The sequence below is a fragment of the Myodes glareolus genome, chromosome 14 (genome assembly GCF_982192425.1).
Source record: "Myodes glareolus chromosome 14, mMyoGla1.1, whole genome shotgun sequence".
Lineage (NCBI taxonomy): Eukaryota > Metazoa > Chordata > Mammalia > Rodentia > Cricetidae > Myodes > Myodes glareolus.
In genome coordinates, this window is record NC_142039.1 from 39914790 (window position 1) to 39933434 (window position 18645).

Here is an 18645-nt window from a genome sequence, read left to right on the forward strand (position 1 = left end):
AATTTTCCCCAAATATAAAGCATCTTTGACTTTTACTTTAAAATCAACCCTTCCCAAAATATTCAGGTTGGTATAGTTCAACATTTTTTTCCAGGCAGTATCAAGACAGAGAAGGGTTAAGGTGGGAGACTGCTGGCCCGCAGAAGAGACGTTGAATGTTACCACAGTGAAGAACTTGACTTAGGAAAGAAAATAGGGGTGTGGGACCCTCACCCCTTATTCTCAAAGGGGCAAGAATAAATTTCCTAGCAGAATGTTTTCCCAGGAAGATAGTGGCCTTCCCCTCTCCCACTCAGGAGATTCCGATCACAAGGTCACTTAGCTCAGCCCAGCCAGCCTCCTGGTACAGGCTAATAAAGATGGCCTAACTCAATAACAGTGGCCTTGCTCTAAAAACAAGGAAAAAGCTGACTTAACAGAATGGGAGGGAGCAAAAGTCCTTGTACCCGTGCCAAAGCAGCTTCAAAGATTCTCTTTGTAGTTATGACTTTAGAAGCTTACCCCACAGAGGAGATACAACTAACTCCTCTCTACACCTCGCTGTAACGGGGATGGAGATGAGTTCCAAACATGTTTGTATTATGCTGATTAAACCTTATTTATAACAGTCTGGGCCTCTCTGGTGGTCTCTCTCCCTGGGGGTCATAATCTGGGCACAACAGGGGGAGCAGCGCTGGTGGGCACAGAATGTGTCCTTGACTCCCAGTATCTCTGAAAAAAGAATTTTAACTTCTCAGGCCACACTCAAAGAATCTCTGGCTCACATCCGTGCAGTTTTTCAACTGCAAGCAGTCAATTCCCTGCCGCCCGGTCCACATGAGCGTGTCTCTCTGTAGTACTAACCTCTCTGCCCTCCTGAGCATGTATTTGAGCAGTCTATTCCCTGCCGGCCCGTCCACACGATCATGTCTCTCAGTAGTATCCTCTCTGCCCACCTGAGCATGCGCACTCCCGTTCTCCGCAGGAGCTGCTGGCTGACTGTAGACCAGAGAACAACGGAGAGAGGGGGCCCTTGCCATGCTTCCCCTTTGAGAAATTTTCTTTCGGGACCCATAGTCCTGGAATTGAATCAATAAAAATGCACAGGGACGGGGCCTAAAGGCAGAGGCCGCCTGCCTCATCTCCTCCAGGACGACAAAGAAGGTCAATAGACAAAAATGAACTATAATGACTGACAGACGTACGGGCACCACGTAAGCTTTTCAGGGACATGAACACATAAAAGAGAAGAGCAACACAGTGACATTCAAAACACAGACCAAGACAAAGAGCGCTCTTCTACACCTTTTTAAATCTCTAGACTCACCGTCCCTTCTGCAGGAACCAGGGGTATACATCGTTTACACATTTCAAAAGCTGAAGCCCTTGCCTTGTCCTTCCTTAGCACCGCAGCCTTTAAAATATCTGTAAGTAAATGTAGAAATTCTAAAATTTTACACAGTTGTTGATGCCCTCCCTACCTTGGCACCTCCAACTTTTAAAATATCTTTCAGTACACGTACAAACAGCTGTTTAGTACTAATTTTAGTACTAATTTTCTTGGCCCATAATTACTTTTTACAGTTATACTCAAGTTATTTCGTACTGGTTTTTCATGCTGTGCAGCTAACCTCCTTTTTGTATTTATACCGCGCAACTGCTTATTCTCCGGGGATGTGCTTACGGCATTTCCTAGTGCCCATGGAATCTGCCATGGCCCCATGAAAGATACCCCTCCCCAGAGGCCGCACAGCTGGGCGCCACCTGTAGGAGCCCCTCCTACAAACAGAAACAGTCGAACAGCCCAGAGTTTATTCCAGAACTTGCTTATATGGAAAAACAGAACAAAGCTCAGCACGGACGGTCAGTCCGTATCTAACCACAGACCATTCCTGTCGTTGAATGAGCAGCCTCCTCTCTAACATACATTTGCTGCTCAGAAGCAGCCTCCCTTTCTGTCTTGATTCTTGATGTTCCTCCTGAGGTTTGTCGTCAGCAGTATACTGCCTTTTAGATAGAGTGTTCTTTTCTCGGGCTAAATCAGAAGTCTCTCACAGTCCTCAGGTTTATTGGAAAAAGCAGAGCAGGCAAACTTGAACTCAAATGACTTATAAGTTAGAATGGACTACAGATGGAAACTGAGTCACTCATGGCTCACACACCAGAACGGTTTTTTTTTGTTTTGTTTTGTTTTTTAAAGCTCACCCTGTTTAAAAGCACGCCTTTACTTCCAGCACTCAGGAGACAGAGGCAGGCTGATCTCTGTGAGTTTGAGGTCAGCCTGGTCTACAAGAACTAGTAGCAGAACAGGTCCCAAAGCTACAGAGAAACCTTGTCTCACTCAAAACAAACAAAGAAGCTCACGCTGAGAAAGCCTTACAGCTAGACTGGGATCCTGAACATGAAGTATAGTAACTGAGTGTCTAGTAAAGACTTTCTATTGGCTTAAACCTATGTCTGAACAGTCTTCTCTGGAGAAGACTCACAACCACCACCTCTCCTCCTCCTCCTCCTCCTCCTCCTCCTCCTCCTTCTCCTCCTTCTTTTCTCTGTCTTTTCTTTCTTTCAGAATGGGTTTCTCATTATGTAGCCTTGGCTCACCTTGAATTTACTATGTAGACCAGGGTGGCCTCAAACTCATAGAAGTTTGCCTGCGTTTGCCTCACATACTTCATCACTCCCAGCCAAAGTCACTGTTCTTAAGTTCCTGATATATTGGAAGACATTTCACAAAATGCTTTTCTAAAATTTGAGAGGACAATTTGAAAGTGAAAACAACTGAAAGAGTGTTGATCCAGAAAGCAGGCATTAGCAAGGTGATCTTAGTGATGATGAATTAGCTCGTTCCTAAGTAGCTCTTCCTGTGCTGAGCTTGGGTGAAGCACTGTCTCTATTACAATCTACAAACTCTAAAACTGCTTCAAAAGTGGAGTTTGACAAGCACCTCTTATACTGTCATTTTAATGTCTCAGGAAAAGTCACTTTAATGTCTCAGGAAAACTCAATTACAAGTCGGAAATTTGTGCTATGGGCCTTTGGATAAGAATATGGAAAAGAAGACTCGTTCATTGATAATAGAATAGAACTTGTCTTGTTAACTCCTACATGAATTGGCGTTTCCATTATGAAAAATAGTGATCTCTATTTAGGTAGTACAGGATCAGCGGTTCAGATGTTGACAGCCTTTCCAGGGCTTCTGAGATGTTTCCAAACATTGCAACAATAACAGACAACAACAAATCACATAAAATTAATCTGCTATCATTTTTATATTAAAAGGATGTGTTATAGCTCTGGTTATAGCTCAGGTGGAGGAGTATGTGCCTAGCATGCATGAAGCCCTGAGTCTGATATTCAGAACTACATGAACCAGATATGCTGGTTCACAGTTGTAAGCCCATCACTCTGAAGGTGGAGGCGGGAGCATCAAGAATTAAAATTGTGGCCTCTAGTGCTCAGGAACATGTACTGTTTGTGTCCCAACCCCTCACTGAAAGGAAGTCTTACCTGGTCATAGGAGATGGCCAGGTCAGGCTCCATAGCCCCTACTGCTAGGAGTCTTAGCTAGGGCCACCTTTATAGATTCCTGGGACTTCCCACTGCACTAGATTTCTAGGTGACCCCGAAATGCTCCCCTTTTCTGTTGCCTCTTCCAGTACGCCCTTCTCCACATCCCCAACCTGATCCCTCCTGTTCCCATCCCTACCTTCCTCCAGTTCACCTGTAGAATCTATTCTAGTTCCCTTTCCCAGAGATATCCAAGCAACCCCTTTTGAGCCTTCCTTTTTGCTTAGCTTCTCTGGGTCTGTGGATTATCCTTTACGGCTAATATCCTCTTATGAGTGAGTACATACCATATTTGTCTTTCTGGGTCTGGATTACTTCACTAAGGATAATTTTTTTTTCTAGTTCGTCCATTTGACTACAAACTTCATGATTTCATTATTTTTAACTGCTGCGTAATACTCCATAGTATAAAAGTATCACATTTTTTTAAACTCCATTTATTGCGTGAGTGAGGGACATTCTGGCCATTGCAAATAAAACTGTTATTAGCACAGTTGAGCAGGTGTCCTTTTGTCATGATGGAGCATCCTTTAGGTCTACATCCATGAGTGGTACAGCAGGATCTTAAGAAGATCTATTCCCAATTTTCTGAGACCCCTCCCCACACGTGTGTGTGTGTGTGTGTGTGTGTGTGTGTATGTATGTATATGTATATATATGTATATATTTTGATTTCCAACGTGGATGTACAAGTTTGAATTCCCATCAGCAATGTAGGAGTGTTCCCCCTTGCTCGCATCCTCTCCAGCATGAGCTGTCATTTTTGTTTTTTGATCTTAGCCATTCTGACAGGTGTATGATGGAATATCAGAGTCATTTTGATTTGCATTTCCCTGATGGCTAAGGATGTTGTATGTTTAAATGTTTCTCAGTCATTTGAGATTCCTCTACTGAGAGTTCTAGGTTTAGATTCATACCTCATTTTTAAATTAGATTATTCGTTTCTTTGAGGTCTATTTTCCTTAATTCTTTATATATTTTGGAAATTAACCCTCTGTCAGATGTAAGATTGGTAAAGATATTTTTCCATTCAATGGGCTGCTATTTTGTTTATTGATGATTTCCATTGCTATACAGAAGCTTTTCAATTTCAGGAGATACCATTTATTAAGTGCACTTAGTACACTTAGTGTCTGTGCAGCTGGTCTCCTATTCAGGAAGTTGTTTCCTATGTCAAAGCATTTATGGCTACTTCTCACTTCCTTTTCTATCAGGTTTAGTGTTTCCGGATTTATGTTGAGGTCTTGATGCACTTGGACTTGAGTTTCGCTCAGGGTGCTAGATATGGATATATTTGCATTCTTCTATATTCGGACATCCACTTATGCCAGTACCAGTTGTTGAAGATGCTTTCTTTTTCCATTGCATAATTTTGACTTCTTTATGAAACAAAAATCAAGGGTTCGTAGGTGTGTAGATTTATGCCTGGGTCTTTGATTCTTTTCAATTAAGCCACATGTATGTTTTTATGCCAATACCATATGGTTTTTATTACTATAGCCCTGTAGTAAAGTTTGAAATCAGGGATGTTGATGCCTCTGGAGGTTTTTTAATTATATATGATTGTTTCAGCAATTCTGAAATTTTTGTTTTCCCATATGAAGTGGAGTATTGTTCTTTCAAGGTTTATGAAGAACTGTGTAGGTAATCTGATGAAAACTGCACTGAATATGTTGATTGCTTTTGGTAGGATGCTTATTTTTACTATGTTAATCCTACCAATCCTTGAGCACAGGGAGATCTTTCCACCTTCTGATGTCTTCTTTCATTTTTTTCTTCAAAGACTTGAAGTTCTTGTCATGAAGGTCTTTCACTTTCTTGTTTAGAGTTAATACAAGATATTTTACATTATTTGTGGCTATTGTGAAAGGTTTTGTTTTCCTGATTTTTTTTCCTCAGTCTTTTTGTCATTTGTATATAGGAGGGCTACTGATTTTTGTGGAGTTAATCTTGTATGCAGCCACTTTACTGAAGGTGTTTATCAACTGTAGGAGTTCCCTGATAGAATTCTTGGGTTTCCTTATGTATATTATCATATCATCTGCAAATAGTGATACTTGGACCTCTTCTTTCCAATTTGTATTTCCTGGATCTCCTTTAGTTGTTTTATTGCTCTAGCTAGGATTCAAGTACTATGCTGAATATATATGGAGAGAGGACAACCTTGTCTTGTTCCTGCTTTTAGTGGAATTGTTTTGAGTAGCTCTCCATTTAATTTGACATTGGCTGTCAGCTAGCTGTGTGTTACCTTTATAATGTTTAGGTGTGTTCCTTGTATACCTGATCTCTCCAAGACTTTCATCATGAAGTGGTGTTAGATTTTTGTCAAAGACTTTTCCAGCATCTAATGAGATGACCATGTGGGTTTTTTTCTTTCAGTTTGTTTATGTGGTGGATTACATTGAAAGTTTTTCATATGTTGAATCATCCCTGCATTTCTGGGATCAAGCCTACTTGACAGTGGTAGATAATATTTTTGATGTGTTCTTGGGGTCAGTCTGTCAGTATTTTATTTAGTATTTTTACCATCAATAGTCAAGAGGTAAACTGGTCTGTAATTCCCCTTCTTTCTTGAGCCCTTGTGTGGTTTGGGTACCACGGTGACTATGGCCTGATAACATGAATTTTGAGATGTTCCTTCGTTTTCTATATTGTGGAATAATTTGAGGATTATTTGATATTAACTCTTCTTTGAAAGTTTGATAGAATTCTGTGACAAAGGCATCCGGTCCTGTTTGTTTTGTTTTGTTTTTATTTTTTATTTTTGTTGGGAGACACTTAATGACTGCTTCTATTTCCTTAGAGGTCTATTTAAATTATATACTTGATCTTGATTGAAATTTGATAAATAAGTGTTATCCATCAAGAAATTTTGTCCATTTCCTTTAGATTTTCCAGTTTTGTATGGTACAGGCTTTTTAAATATGTCCTAATGATTGTCTGGATTTCTTCAGTGTCTGTTGTTATGCCTTCTTTTTTCTTTCTGATTTTGGTAATTTGGATATTCTCTGTTAGCCTTTTCGTTAGTTTAGATAAGGATTTATCTATCTTGTTGATTTCCTCAAAGAATCAACTCTTTGTTTCATTGATTCTTTGTATTGTTCTCTTTGTTTATATTTTATTGACTTCAGCCCTCTGATCATTTCCTACCTACCATCTACTCCTCTTGGGTGTGTTTGCTTCTTTTTGTTCTAGAGTTTTCAGTAGTGCTGTTAAGTTGCTAGTGTGAGATTTCCCCAATTTTTTTATGCAGGCACTCAGTGCCAGAAAGTTTCCTCTTAGCACAGCTTCCATTATGTCCATAGGTTTGGCTACGTTGTGCATTCCTTTTCATTGAATTCTAGGAAGTCTATAATTTACTTCCTTATTTCTGCCTTGACCCAGTAGTGGTCATTCAGTATAGAGTTTTTCAGTTTCCATTAGTTGTTAACCTTTCTGTTGTTTCTGTCACTGTTGAAATTTAGCTTTAATATGTAGTGGTCTGATAACATGCAGGGTGCTATTTCAATGTTTTTGAATCTGTTGAAACTTGTTTTGTGACTGAGTATGTGTTCAGTTTTGAATAATGTACCATGAGATGCTGAGAAGAAGGTATATTCTTTTGTGTTTGGGTAAAATGTTCTGTAGATGTATGTTAGGTCCATTTGGTTCATAATGTCTGCTAACTCCATTGTTTTTCTGTTTAGTTTATAAGCATAAACATAACTGTCCCACGCTATCCTCGCCAGCAAGAACCACGCGGAACACTAGGATCCTTTTGCAGGAATGGCTTTAATACCCCTTGGGAGAGTGAGCATCAGCCAACATGGCCGGGGACCCAGATAAGATGGAACCCATCCCTTATAAAGGAAACAGACCCTGCTTCGGACGTGTCACTCTTGGATTGGTCAATTGTCCATAATCCCAGGTGAATGCCTCGGGAGTAGGCGGGGACACTAGTGGAAAAATACCAACACGTGTGCGTTCACCTGGTGGTGAAGCCGGATGTCAGCGCCATCTTGATGATGGAGAATGTGGCTGCGGCCCCCCACATCTCCCCCTTATTATTACTGCTTGTAGAAAGGCAATTCCCTCAGGAGGTAAAGATAGAGGTCGCACTTCCCAAAGTGGAAACATTAAAATGGGCTTACACGGAATCTGCCCCTAGGTTCATGACACCTGGAACCTATCCGGCCTGCCCTCTGTCATTTTTTTGGGAAGGGGAATATACGGCAGGAAATCCTTATGCAGGGCGACTTATCTCTCAGAGAGGGCCATTCTCTGTGCGATGCTCTTCAGCTCGACAACCTTCAGGGCTAGCTAAGCCAAGCACTCCATCCTGTGTCATGGACCACAGTCCTAGGGGTGCAGGAGCTGGTTGGCTTAAACCTTACTGCTTTAACAAGATAACCACATGTCAGTAGAGGCTCCCTGTTCTAGGGCAGCCAGCGCTGTGCAAAAACCACTTTGTCCCTAAGACTTTGGGATTTGAGTCAGCAGACCATCCAGAGGAGAAACACTATTTCTTAGCAAGACCGTTCCACCCCCATCCATTCTTTGAAGTAGGGGAAGAAAGACACGACCCAGGACTAGAATTCTATGGCCAAGCTTATAAATCATCTCTAGGAAGGTAGGGGAGCCCCAGAGTCTCATTGGTTGTAAAAAAAAAAAAACCGAGGAAACATCGCCACTCTATGGCTGACTGGTGTCAGCTTCGGGAAGGCTGAGAGTATCCCCCATCGGTGCTTCATTACAACCGCTGTCATCCATCTGCAAAATGGCAGGAGGAACAGCAGCCAGGTCCTCAGGCGAATCCGTGTGTTGTGGATCACTCTTCACTGTTCAGGTCAATCGCTCTGGCAGCCAGAATGGGCTTTCTTGATCCTGTGGGAAGACACAAACAGCTCCCCTGGATCTCAATAAGATGGGATCCGGGCCTTTCCATTCATTAGAAAGCACATCTTTCCACTTAACCAAATCTTTGGGCCGCTGAGGATCCGAACAATGTCGTGTTGCAGCATTTTGGCCATTATCATCCAGATTTAAAAAATTTATGGTGAACAGAGCCATGGCGATGGCCACCCTTGGCGTCGTGGGCAGCTCTGTCAATATTCCCCCTTTCTGTTTAAGTAGATAAGATTTGAGTGTGCGATGCGCCCGTTTTACGATACCTTGTCCCTGGGGGTTATAAGGCAGGCCAGTAATGTGGGTGACCTGTATCTGTGCACAGAATTGCTTAAACTTTTGAGAAGTATAGGCCGGCCCATTATCTGTTTTTAAAGATGTGGGCTTGCCCCAAGCATTCCATGCCTCAAGGCAATGTTGAATGACATAAGAGGTTTTTTCTCCTGTAAGTGGTGTGGCATGAATAATGCCAGAGCATGTGTCAACTGACACATGCACATACTGAAGTTTTCCAAAGGCAGTGATATGAGTTACGTCCATCTGCCATATTTGTAAGGGCGTAATCCCTCTGGGGTTTATGCCAGTGTGTCTGATAGGAAGAAACTGGCAACAATTGTGACATTGGGTTACAATGTCGCGAGCCTCTTTTCTGGTAAGTGAAAAACGTTTGTGCAGGGTTTTAGCTGTAACATGAAAATTGTCATGAAAGGTTTTAGCGGTCTGCAACGGGGAGGCAAGAGCTACCGCAGCAAGCTGCGTAGCACGATCAGCCAGGTCATTGCCCAAACTCATTGGGCCTGGAAGCCCCGAATGTGCTCTTATGTGTGTGATAAAAAATGGAGCTCTCCTATTTAGTAAGCAATCCTGTATCCTCTGGAAAAGAGCTGCCATTGTACTAGTAGGTTTTATAATTTCAGCGGCCTCTAATAATTTAACAGTGTTAACCATATAGGTAGAATCAGAAACAATATTAAGGAGACAAGGAAATCTTTGAAGAACCTCTAAAACCACTATACATTTCATCATCTGGGGCGAGGTGGCAGAAAAGTTTTTTGTATATATTTTAGAACCTACAACATAAGCTCCCACATCATTCTTGGAGCCATCTGTATAAACTGTCATCCCGTCTTTTAGCGGGGCAGAAGACGTAACTCGGGGAAACATAATGGGATGACATGTAGCGAACTGCAGCAGAGGGTGTTTAGGATAATGATTATCAATTTTTCCTGAAAAGGTGGTAACCAAAATGGCCCAATCGTCAGAGGCGGCGGCCAAGGTTTGTACCTGAGAGGAGGTATAGGGAATTATCATAACCTCTGGATGCTTGTCAAAATGACTAACAGACATTTTAAGGCCTTTAAGGGCAATTTGAGCTATAGCGGCGGGATATCATTCGATACTTTTGTTAGGAGAAGCATGCGGATGGATCCACAGTAACGGTCCATCCTGCCATAACATAGCGGTGGGTAGCTTTCTTGTTTTAAACACATAAAGAGCAAATGGTTGAGTTTTATCAATATGGCACAGCTGTGCCTCCTTAATGGATTCCTCCATTAGCAACAAGGCTGCTTCTGCTGCCGGCGTCAAGGCCCGAGGGAAGGTAATATGAGTATCCCCTTCCAAGATATCAAACAATGGCTTTAAATCAGCGGAGGGGATTTTTAAGAATGGTTGCAGCCAATTAATATCTCCTAACAACTTTTGGAAATCATTTAACGTTCGCAAATCATCCCTATAAATCTTTATTTTTTGAGGCAGAATCTTTTCAGGAAGAATAACAGAACCTAAAAATTGGCCAGTATCTGCAATCTGGACCTTCTCAGCGGCTATTTGAAGACCCCATAGCTGTAAGCTTTTAACGAGCAGCGGGTAGGCTTCCTTTAGGACCTGTAAGTCCTCATGACACATAAGTATATCATCCGTGTAATGAACCACGAGCAAACATGGAAACCGTTCACGAAGCGGTTTAAGAGCCTCCTGCACAAACATCTGACAAATGGTCAGACTGAGACACATACCCTGAGGTAGAGTTTTCCATTGAAAACGTTTATCAGGCTCTATATGATTAATTGAAGGAACAGTAAAAGCAAAGCGAGGCCTATCAGCAGGATGCAATGGAATAGAAAAGAAACAATCCTTAATATCTATTATTACCAGACTCCAATTTTTGGGCAAAGCTGAAAGCACTGGGAGTCCTCGCTGCACAGGCCCAAAGAGGTGCATTTGTTCATTAACGGCTCTCAAATCATGCAGCAAGCGCCACCTTCCGGATTTCTTTCTAATGACAAAAATGGGTGTATTCCATGGAGAGGTGGATGGTTCTATGTGTCCCAGAGCCAACTGCTCATTAACTAGCTGATTTACTGCTTCCAGCTTTTCAGAAGTAAGTGGCCACTGGGGAACCCATACGGGGGTCTCTGTTTTCCACGGTATGGGCCGTGCTGCCCCAGTGGCGCCTAGGAAAAACCCAGGCCCTGTTTGCTGATATTAGGTTTAGGATTTATTGGCTCCTGTATTCCCTGCTGGGAGCGACCCAAGCCCTTTCCTGGCCTATGACCCATTTTGATCATTATATCTTGGGCCTGAGATGAATATGCATTAGATAAGGTCAATCCCATGCCCTGCATCACGTCTCTTTCCCATAAGTTGACCGGCAGGGGGAGGACATATGGTGTAAAATATCCTGACTGCCCTTCATCTGTTTCCCAGGTTAGTCTGGTAGAGCTAATGGTGGGGTTTGCACTGTAGCCCAAGCCCTGTAGGGCATGAGACGACTCAGTAACTGGCCAGGACTGTGGCCACCAGCGCGATGAGATAATACTTTTGTCCGCGCCGGTGTCCAAAATGCCTTCGAAGCATTTACCATTGACCCAAAGGGGCAGTTTGGGTCGATCTTGAAGGCTAACAACCAAGTAGGCTGAATCCTGTCCTGTTGACCCCATTAATTTATTTTCCGGCCTCTGGTGGATGTCTGCCGGGAGAAGCAGTAACTGAGCTATCCTGTCTCCTTTACTGATGGAAAAAACTCCACTAGGGCAAGAGCATAGGGCTTGTATCTCAGCAGTGTGCTGACTATCAACGAGACCTGGGTGGACGATTAATCCCTGTAGGGTAAGCGAGCCACGTCCTAAAAGCAGGCCCACGCTTCCAGGGGGTAGGGGCTCAGGCAGCTGCACAGGGACGGGCTGTACCCCCATTTGAGGCATCAATAAGAAGTCGGTGGAGGCACACAAGTCCATTCTTGTTCTGCCTCCGAGGGTCCCTCGGTCGTTGCCCTGACGAACTTGTTCCCATATTTTTGGGGGCCCTGGGACCGAGGGCCCGTCATCCCGTTTTTTGGATCACCAGTCTGTGGGTTTCCTAATGGTGGGAGGATCTTACCATGGGCATCCCTAACGGAGCGGCAGAGCTCCGCCCTATGATAACCTTTACCACAGCGTGAGCAAAGCGTAGGGGGCGCTCTCTCCTTTCCTGATGACCTATAGTCCCTTTTTAAGTGTCCTGGCTTCCCGCATTTAAAGCAAACTCTTGCGTCTGGCCCTTTAAAAGGGCGTTGTTGTGACCACAAGATGGCTGCAGCCAAACCTGTATTCGTCAGGGGTCCTCCTAGTTCTCTACAGACCCTGAGCCAGTCCTGTAGCCCTTTATTTTTCCTAGGGGCTATGGCGGCACGGCACTCCTGTGTGGCTTGCTCAAAGACGAGCTGCTGTATTAGGGGCGTGGCCGTATCAGTATTGCCAAAAATGCGTCCTGCTGCCTCAGTCATTCTTGCCACGAAATCTGAAAAAGGCTCCTGAGTCCCTTGTATAATCTTGGTGAGCGGAGTGCTCCCTTCTCCCTTTTTTTGACAAGGCTTTCCATGCTCTTACAGCTGTATCGGCTATCTGGTGGTAGGCGCCGTAAGGGTAGTTTGTCTGGGCAGCGGCATAGTGCCCTCGCCCAGTCAGGAGGTCAAATGTCCATTGCTGTTGTTTTGGAGTTAAGGCCTGAGCGTTAGCTCTGGCTTGTTCCTGGGCTGCCTCGTGCCACAGCGCTTTCCATTTCAAATATTGACCCATGCTGACGAGCGATGCTTTTGCAATTGCTTTCCAGTCCGCTGGAGTCATGGCAGACGAGGCCAATCTGTCCAACTGGGCTAAGGTAAAATTAGCAGTCACTCCATACTTTCTGACTGACTCTGCTAACTCTTTGATTTGGTTGTACTCCACAGGCGCATGTATTCGCCCGTTTTCCCCTTCATAAATGGGGAAGGCAAAGTGTAGCTTTTCCTTGACCTTGTCAGGGATACATGAAAAGGTCTTTGGCCCAAGGCGTTCCTCATAAGGAGGCTCCGAAGGGGCAATTGGGGGAGGGCGTAGCCTATAAGGAGGCGGATGGGCCGTTTGAGATAACCTCATGGCCCTGCCGCTGGCTAATTCTACTTCCTCCTCTGTATCCAGTTCTCCTACCTCTTCTCCTGAGCCAGAACTTTTGTGCTCACTTTCATGGTCACTTTCAAGGTCATTTTCAATCTGCAAACTACTGTTCTTTCCTTTTTTCTTATTATTGATATCAGAAAGCTTTTGGCCTTGTGGGCCAATGTTCTCCCCCATTTTTACTTTTTTAGAATCATTGGAGGGTCCTCTTTTCTTAATTTTTTTTTTCACGCGCGCGTCTAACCTCCCACTGCATTCAGTTTTTGATATTCTGTCCTGAATTTTTTCCGCCTTTGCAACAACCACTTGGCAAGATTCATCTTTTAAGCAATTTTTGGCGGAAAATAAGAGAATTGCTAAGATAAGTATCAAGGCCTGTATGAAACCTTCCCAATGCGGAGACAAGTCAAGCTCAAAACCGAAAAATCCAGGAGCAGACATTACCTCTCTGATTATGTAGACCCATAGTTCTGAATCCTTTCTGAATCCAAGAGATCCCCGTAGGTGTGGTGGTCAGGATTTCTCGGCGTCCTGGGTTTCAGCACTAGTTGTCCCACGCTATCCTCGCCAGCAAGAACCACGCGGAACACTAGGATCCTTCTGCAGGAATGGCTTTAATACCCCTTGGGAGAGTGAGCATCAGCCAACATGGCCGGGGACCCAGATAAGATGGAACCCATCCCTTATAAAGGAAACAGACCCTGCTTCGGACGTGTCACTCTTGGATTGGTCAATTGTCCATAATCCCAGGTGAATGCCTCGGGAGTAGGCGGGGACACTAGTGGAAAAATACCAACACATGTGCGTTCATCTGGCGGTGAAGCCGGATGTCAGCGCCATCTTGATGATGGAGAATGTGGCTGCGGCCCCCCACACATAACCATTGGTGAGAACGGCTACTGAAGTCTCCCACTATCAACATGTGAGGGTCAATAGGCCATTTAAGATTTAGTAATGCTTCTTTTACAAATGTGGGTGTCCTTGCATTGGGCACAGATGTTGAGAATTGAATGTCATCTTTGATCACTATGAAGTGTCTTTTCCCATGTCTTTTGATTAATTTTGATTTGGAGTCTATTTTGTTAGATATTAAAATAGCTACACAAGATTGCTTCTTAGGGTCATTCGCTTAGAAAATCTTTTTTAACCTTTCTTATGGTGATTATTTTCTTTATGCTAAAACAAATAAAGCTTGCCTGAAGATCAGAGGACGAAGCTAGTCACTAGTTAACCATCGAGGTCTGGAGGTCTGTACTGACAGACAAGAAGTGATATGACTGGGTGGAGAGAGGTATAGAAGGTGGGAGGAGACAGGAACTCATCCTCTATTTGGGCTGAGAGTTGCAGGGGTAAGAACTAGTGACTGCTGATCTACTCTGATCTTTCAGCATCCACCCACTAATGCCTGACTCCAGGTTTTATTGTTAATACCAATTAGAACTGATGCAACACTTGTTACTCTGAAGTAATGTCTATCCTTGATATTGAGGTGTGTTTCTTGCATGCAGCAGAAGGATGGATCTTGTTTTCACATCCATTCTGTTAGTCTGTGTCTTTTTATTGAGAAATTTAGTCCATTAATATTGAGAGATATCAATGACCAATGATTGTTAATTCTTGTTATTTTGTTGTAGTTGATGGTGGTAGATTGTGTGTGTGTGTATGTGTGTGTGTGTGTGTGTGTGTGTGTGTGTGTGTTGCCCCGGCCCAACGGAGACCCTAGAGGGGGAGTGAGAATGGGATGGGATGAGAGGCACGAGAGATGGAGACAAGACAGGATTCTGATCAAGTCTCATTTATTCAAGGGAATAATCCAGGTAAATATAGGGTAAGGGAAAGGAGGAAATTCTCCTTGTATATATGAAAAACTAAGCAACTTACTAGGCAACCTAACCATGGTCTAATGGTTAGGCAGAAAGTGTCTAACTGCAACATGCAGAAAAGTCAGAATGTTCAGAACACGGGAACAATGGAACAATAACTACTTGCAGAGTTAGTATTTGACAGATCAGAAGAGTAGGAGAAGCCAAGTGCAACAGGGTGGGCAAAACTGATTCAGGGAGCTGTAAGTCTTCCACAGGGTGTGTGCATGTGTGTGTTTTCCTTCTTTGGGTTTTGCTGGTGTGAGATTATCTATTGACTGTGTTTTCTGGGTGTAGTTAACTTCCTTGAATTGGAGCCTTTCCTTCTGTATGGCTGGATTTGTGAAGAGATACTATTAAATTTTGACTTTATCATGGAATATCTTGTTTTCTCCATCTATGGTGATTAAAAATTTTGTGGTTGTCTGATCTGATATCTGTGGTCACTTAGAATATACAGCACATCTGTTCAGGCCCTCTGGCTTTGAGAGTCTCCATTGAGAATTCAGGTCTTATTTGAACAGGTCTGCCTTTATATGTTATTTGGCCTTTTTCCTCTTGCAGTTTTTAATATTCTTTGTTTTGTGTTTCATGTTTCAATTATTATGTGGCAACATGACCTTGTTTTCTGGTCCAATCTATTCAGTGTTCAGTATGTTTATTGTACCTTTATAGGAATGCAATTCTTTAGGTTAGGAAAATTTTCTTCTATAGCTTTGTTAAAAATATTTTCTATGCCTTTGCACTGGGAATCTTCTTCTTTTATTTCTATTATTCTTAGGTTTGATCTTTTCATAGTATTCCATGTTTCCTGAATGTTTTATGTTAGAAATTTTCTTTGACTGATGGATTTCTTCCAGTGTATCCTCAATCTCAGATTATTGATTTCATCTCTTGTCTTCTGTTGGTAATGACTGCATCTTTAGTTTCTGTTCATTTACCTAGATTTTTCATTTCCAGAATTCCCTCAATTTGTGTTTTCCTTATTTCTTCTTTTTTCATTTTTAGGTCTTAAACAGTTTTATTCAATTCCTTCAACCATTTTTCCCCCAATTTTCTTGACATTCTTTAAGGAATTTAATGATTTCCTTCAATTTTTTGATTATCTTTCTCTCAATTTCCCTAAGTGATTTATTCATTTCTTCTTTAAGGACCTCTATCATCTTCATAAAGTTGGTTTTAAGGTTGCTGTCTTGTGCTTCAGTTGTGTTGGAATATTCAGGGCTTTGCTTAGTTGGATGGCTGAGCACTGGTGGTAACATGTTGCCCTGATTGTTGTTGATTGTGTTCTTTTACTGACATTAGATTAGACATCTGCATTAGGAGTGATTACTGGTTTAGGCGCTGATTTCTGGATTTGTATTTCATGGATGAGTGTTTTCTTCCTTGGTTTCTCTTTCCTCTGCCATCTTCTGACTAGAGTGATCTGTGCTTGAGTAGAGGGTCTCTGCCCACGTTGGCTGAACTTCTGATGGCTGGACATTGGAGTTCCCAGTTTCAAGCTGGGACTGGAGTTGTGGCTAGAGGTTGTCTTACCTGATTTTCAGGGAGTGGGCCAGGCTCAGGTGGGGTAGGATGCTTTCACCAGAGGTGTGGTTCAGGATATGGTGACAAGGAGATGAGGTATGTTTTGGCTATGCTAGTTGAGCACGGGCGGCTTGGGAGGCAGTCCACACCTGTGTAGGTGGAGGCTGCTTGTCTGTTTCCCAACTTCCCAGACCTGAAATAATCACACAGATACTATATGGATTACAACACTGCTTAGCCTACTAGATTAAGATTCTTATTAACTAACTCTTACATATTAAATTAACCCATTGCTATTATTTTATATTTTACCACGAGTCTGGTGGTTTACCAGTAAGGTTCTGGCTGGTAGCCTCATGTCTTTCTCCTTAGGTGGCAGCATGGTGTCTCACTGACTCCACCTACTTTCTCCTTTAGCTCTGCTTGGCTCCTCTAGCTCTACTAAACCATTGGCCGAAGCAGTTTCTTTAATAAGCAATGGTAATAAAACATACTTAGAGCATACAGAGGGGAATCCCACATCATACCTGGTGTCAGGATGCCAGAGTGGCCTCTGGTGGCGTAGGAGGTTTCTAGCAGGTAAACATTCTTACTTATGAGTTTATTCTGGTGAACTTCCTGTTGTGATTTGCCCCTTTCCGCACACAACAGTTTTCACAATTGTATATGAGTATTTACACAACAGAGTACGTCTTCTATAAAATGAGGAAGAAATGTAATGGGTGATCTGTGGTCGTTTAAGAAACTCCAAAAATAACTGAGATACAACTAATACTTTTAATAGTTCCACTATTTCAAAATGTGTTTTTTGATTGGGAAAGGGAGAAAAGAAAGAAATAGTTGTTATATCAAGGGCCTGGAGGCTTAAGAGTTAACCTTAAGTTGTTGGGTTAAGAGCACATACCAATACCTGAGCAGTTCCCAGTACCCATTAGGGGCTAATAACTTCCTGTACCATGTGTTTAGGAATCTTACACCCCTTTCTTGTCTCCATGGACACCTGTGTATAGATACACATGAACAAAAATAAGTCTGTTTGTCTTGAGACAGGGACTCTACTTGCTCTGGCTGTCCCGATATCCCTTCATGGACCTCACGTTCGGAGCTCTGACTGCTGTGCATTCTTAGTGTTGATGTTAAGGATGTGCACCACCAGGCCCAGCTATTAGAAAATAAAAATAATCTTAGATTTCCTTTTTTGCAACCACTTCATGTTTCATTAGATCAGAAAATAAGCATTAGTAACTTCTAGATTCTTTTTCTTTGTTTGACTTAAAACAGGGTGTTATTTAGCTCTGGCTGTGCTGGAACTTGACTTGTAAACCAGGGCTGGCCTTGAACACAGTCAGAGGTCAGATCAACTATCTCTCTTCAGTGCGGAAGGGGTTGGGGAATCTGTTTTAATTTCTTTGTTTTGAGATAAAAGAGATATAAGATTATAAGGCACTGAAAGACAGGTGTTTAGTTCTTGTGCGGATAAGCTCTCCAAGGGATTAAAAACAGAAAACGTGGAGTCTGAGTTCCGCAAGAACTGAGTATCGGAAAATCCTGACCCTGTTTAGACTGTGGCACACAGTGAGATGATTTCCCTGAGAGTTGGGTTCGTTTTGCTTCCCTAATTAAGATCAAGTGTCCCAACTGCTGGGCCATTGTCTCCTGACCTGTTACCCAGATTAGTCGGTAGGGGGCCTCCTGGTGGAATGGCAAAGATTTAAAGCAAGCTTCTTTTGTAAAAGCCACTTCTGTTCGAAGTTCTCTTTAGCGTAGAAACGTCACACCAGGCACTCCCAATAAATTGTATCTGTGCCTAAAGCAATTTAATCAGACGCTCACACGTCTAAAAGCTAACTGCGGTTCTACATTTAACTTCAAGTTGGGCAAAAACGAATGAATGCAGGAGACGGCAATCAGCTAACCGCGATTCCCACAGTAACAGTTGAATCAAGAACACAGTTCACAGCCCACTGGACGCCACAGCCTATGAACACTGGAAACGTTAAGGACACGACAATGCTGCAGCCCTTCAGGGAGATAGGTGGTTGGCCCTGAAAAGGACCTTTGGAAAGCAAACGACAAAAGCGTGGGAAGCTCAGCCGCCGAAGCCATAGAGGGTGCGGCCCTGGCGCTTGAGCGCGTAGACCACGTCCATGGCGGTGACGGTCTTGCGCTTGGCGTGCTCCGTGTAGGTGACCGCGTCTCGGATCACGTTCTCCAGGAACACCTTCAGCACCCCGCGGGTTTCCTCGTAGATGAGGCCGGAGATGCGCTTGACTCCGCCACGCCGGGCCAGGCGGCGGATGGCGGGCTTGGTGATGCCCTGGATGTTATCGCGCAGGACCTTGCGGTGGCGCTTGGCGCCGCCTTTGCCCAGGCCTTTACCGCCCTTACCGCGACCAGACATACTTTAGCCA

The 18645-nt window shown here is 43.2% G+C and overlaps 1 protein-coding gene across 1 annotated transcript; it reads right to left on the bottom strand.

The window, feature by feature from the left end:
• Window positions 1-18262: 18262 nt before the first annotated feature.
• Window positions 18263-18635, bottom strand: LOC148119813 (histone H4). Its single transcript, XM_087896457.1, has one exon. It carries the CDS (start codon window positions 18633-18635, stop codon window positions 18324-18326), a length of 312 nt encoding a protein of 103 aa, XP_087752583.1. The 3' UTR covers window positions 18263-18323.
• Window positions 18636-18645: the final 10 nt, after the last annotated feature.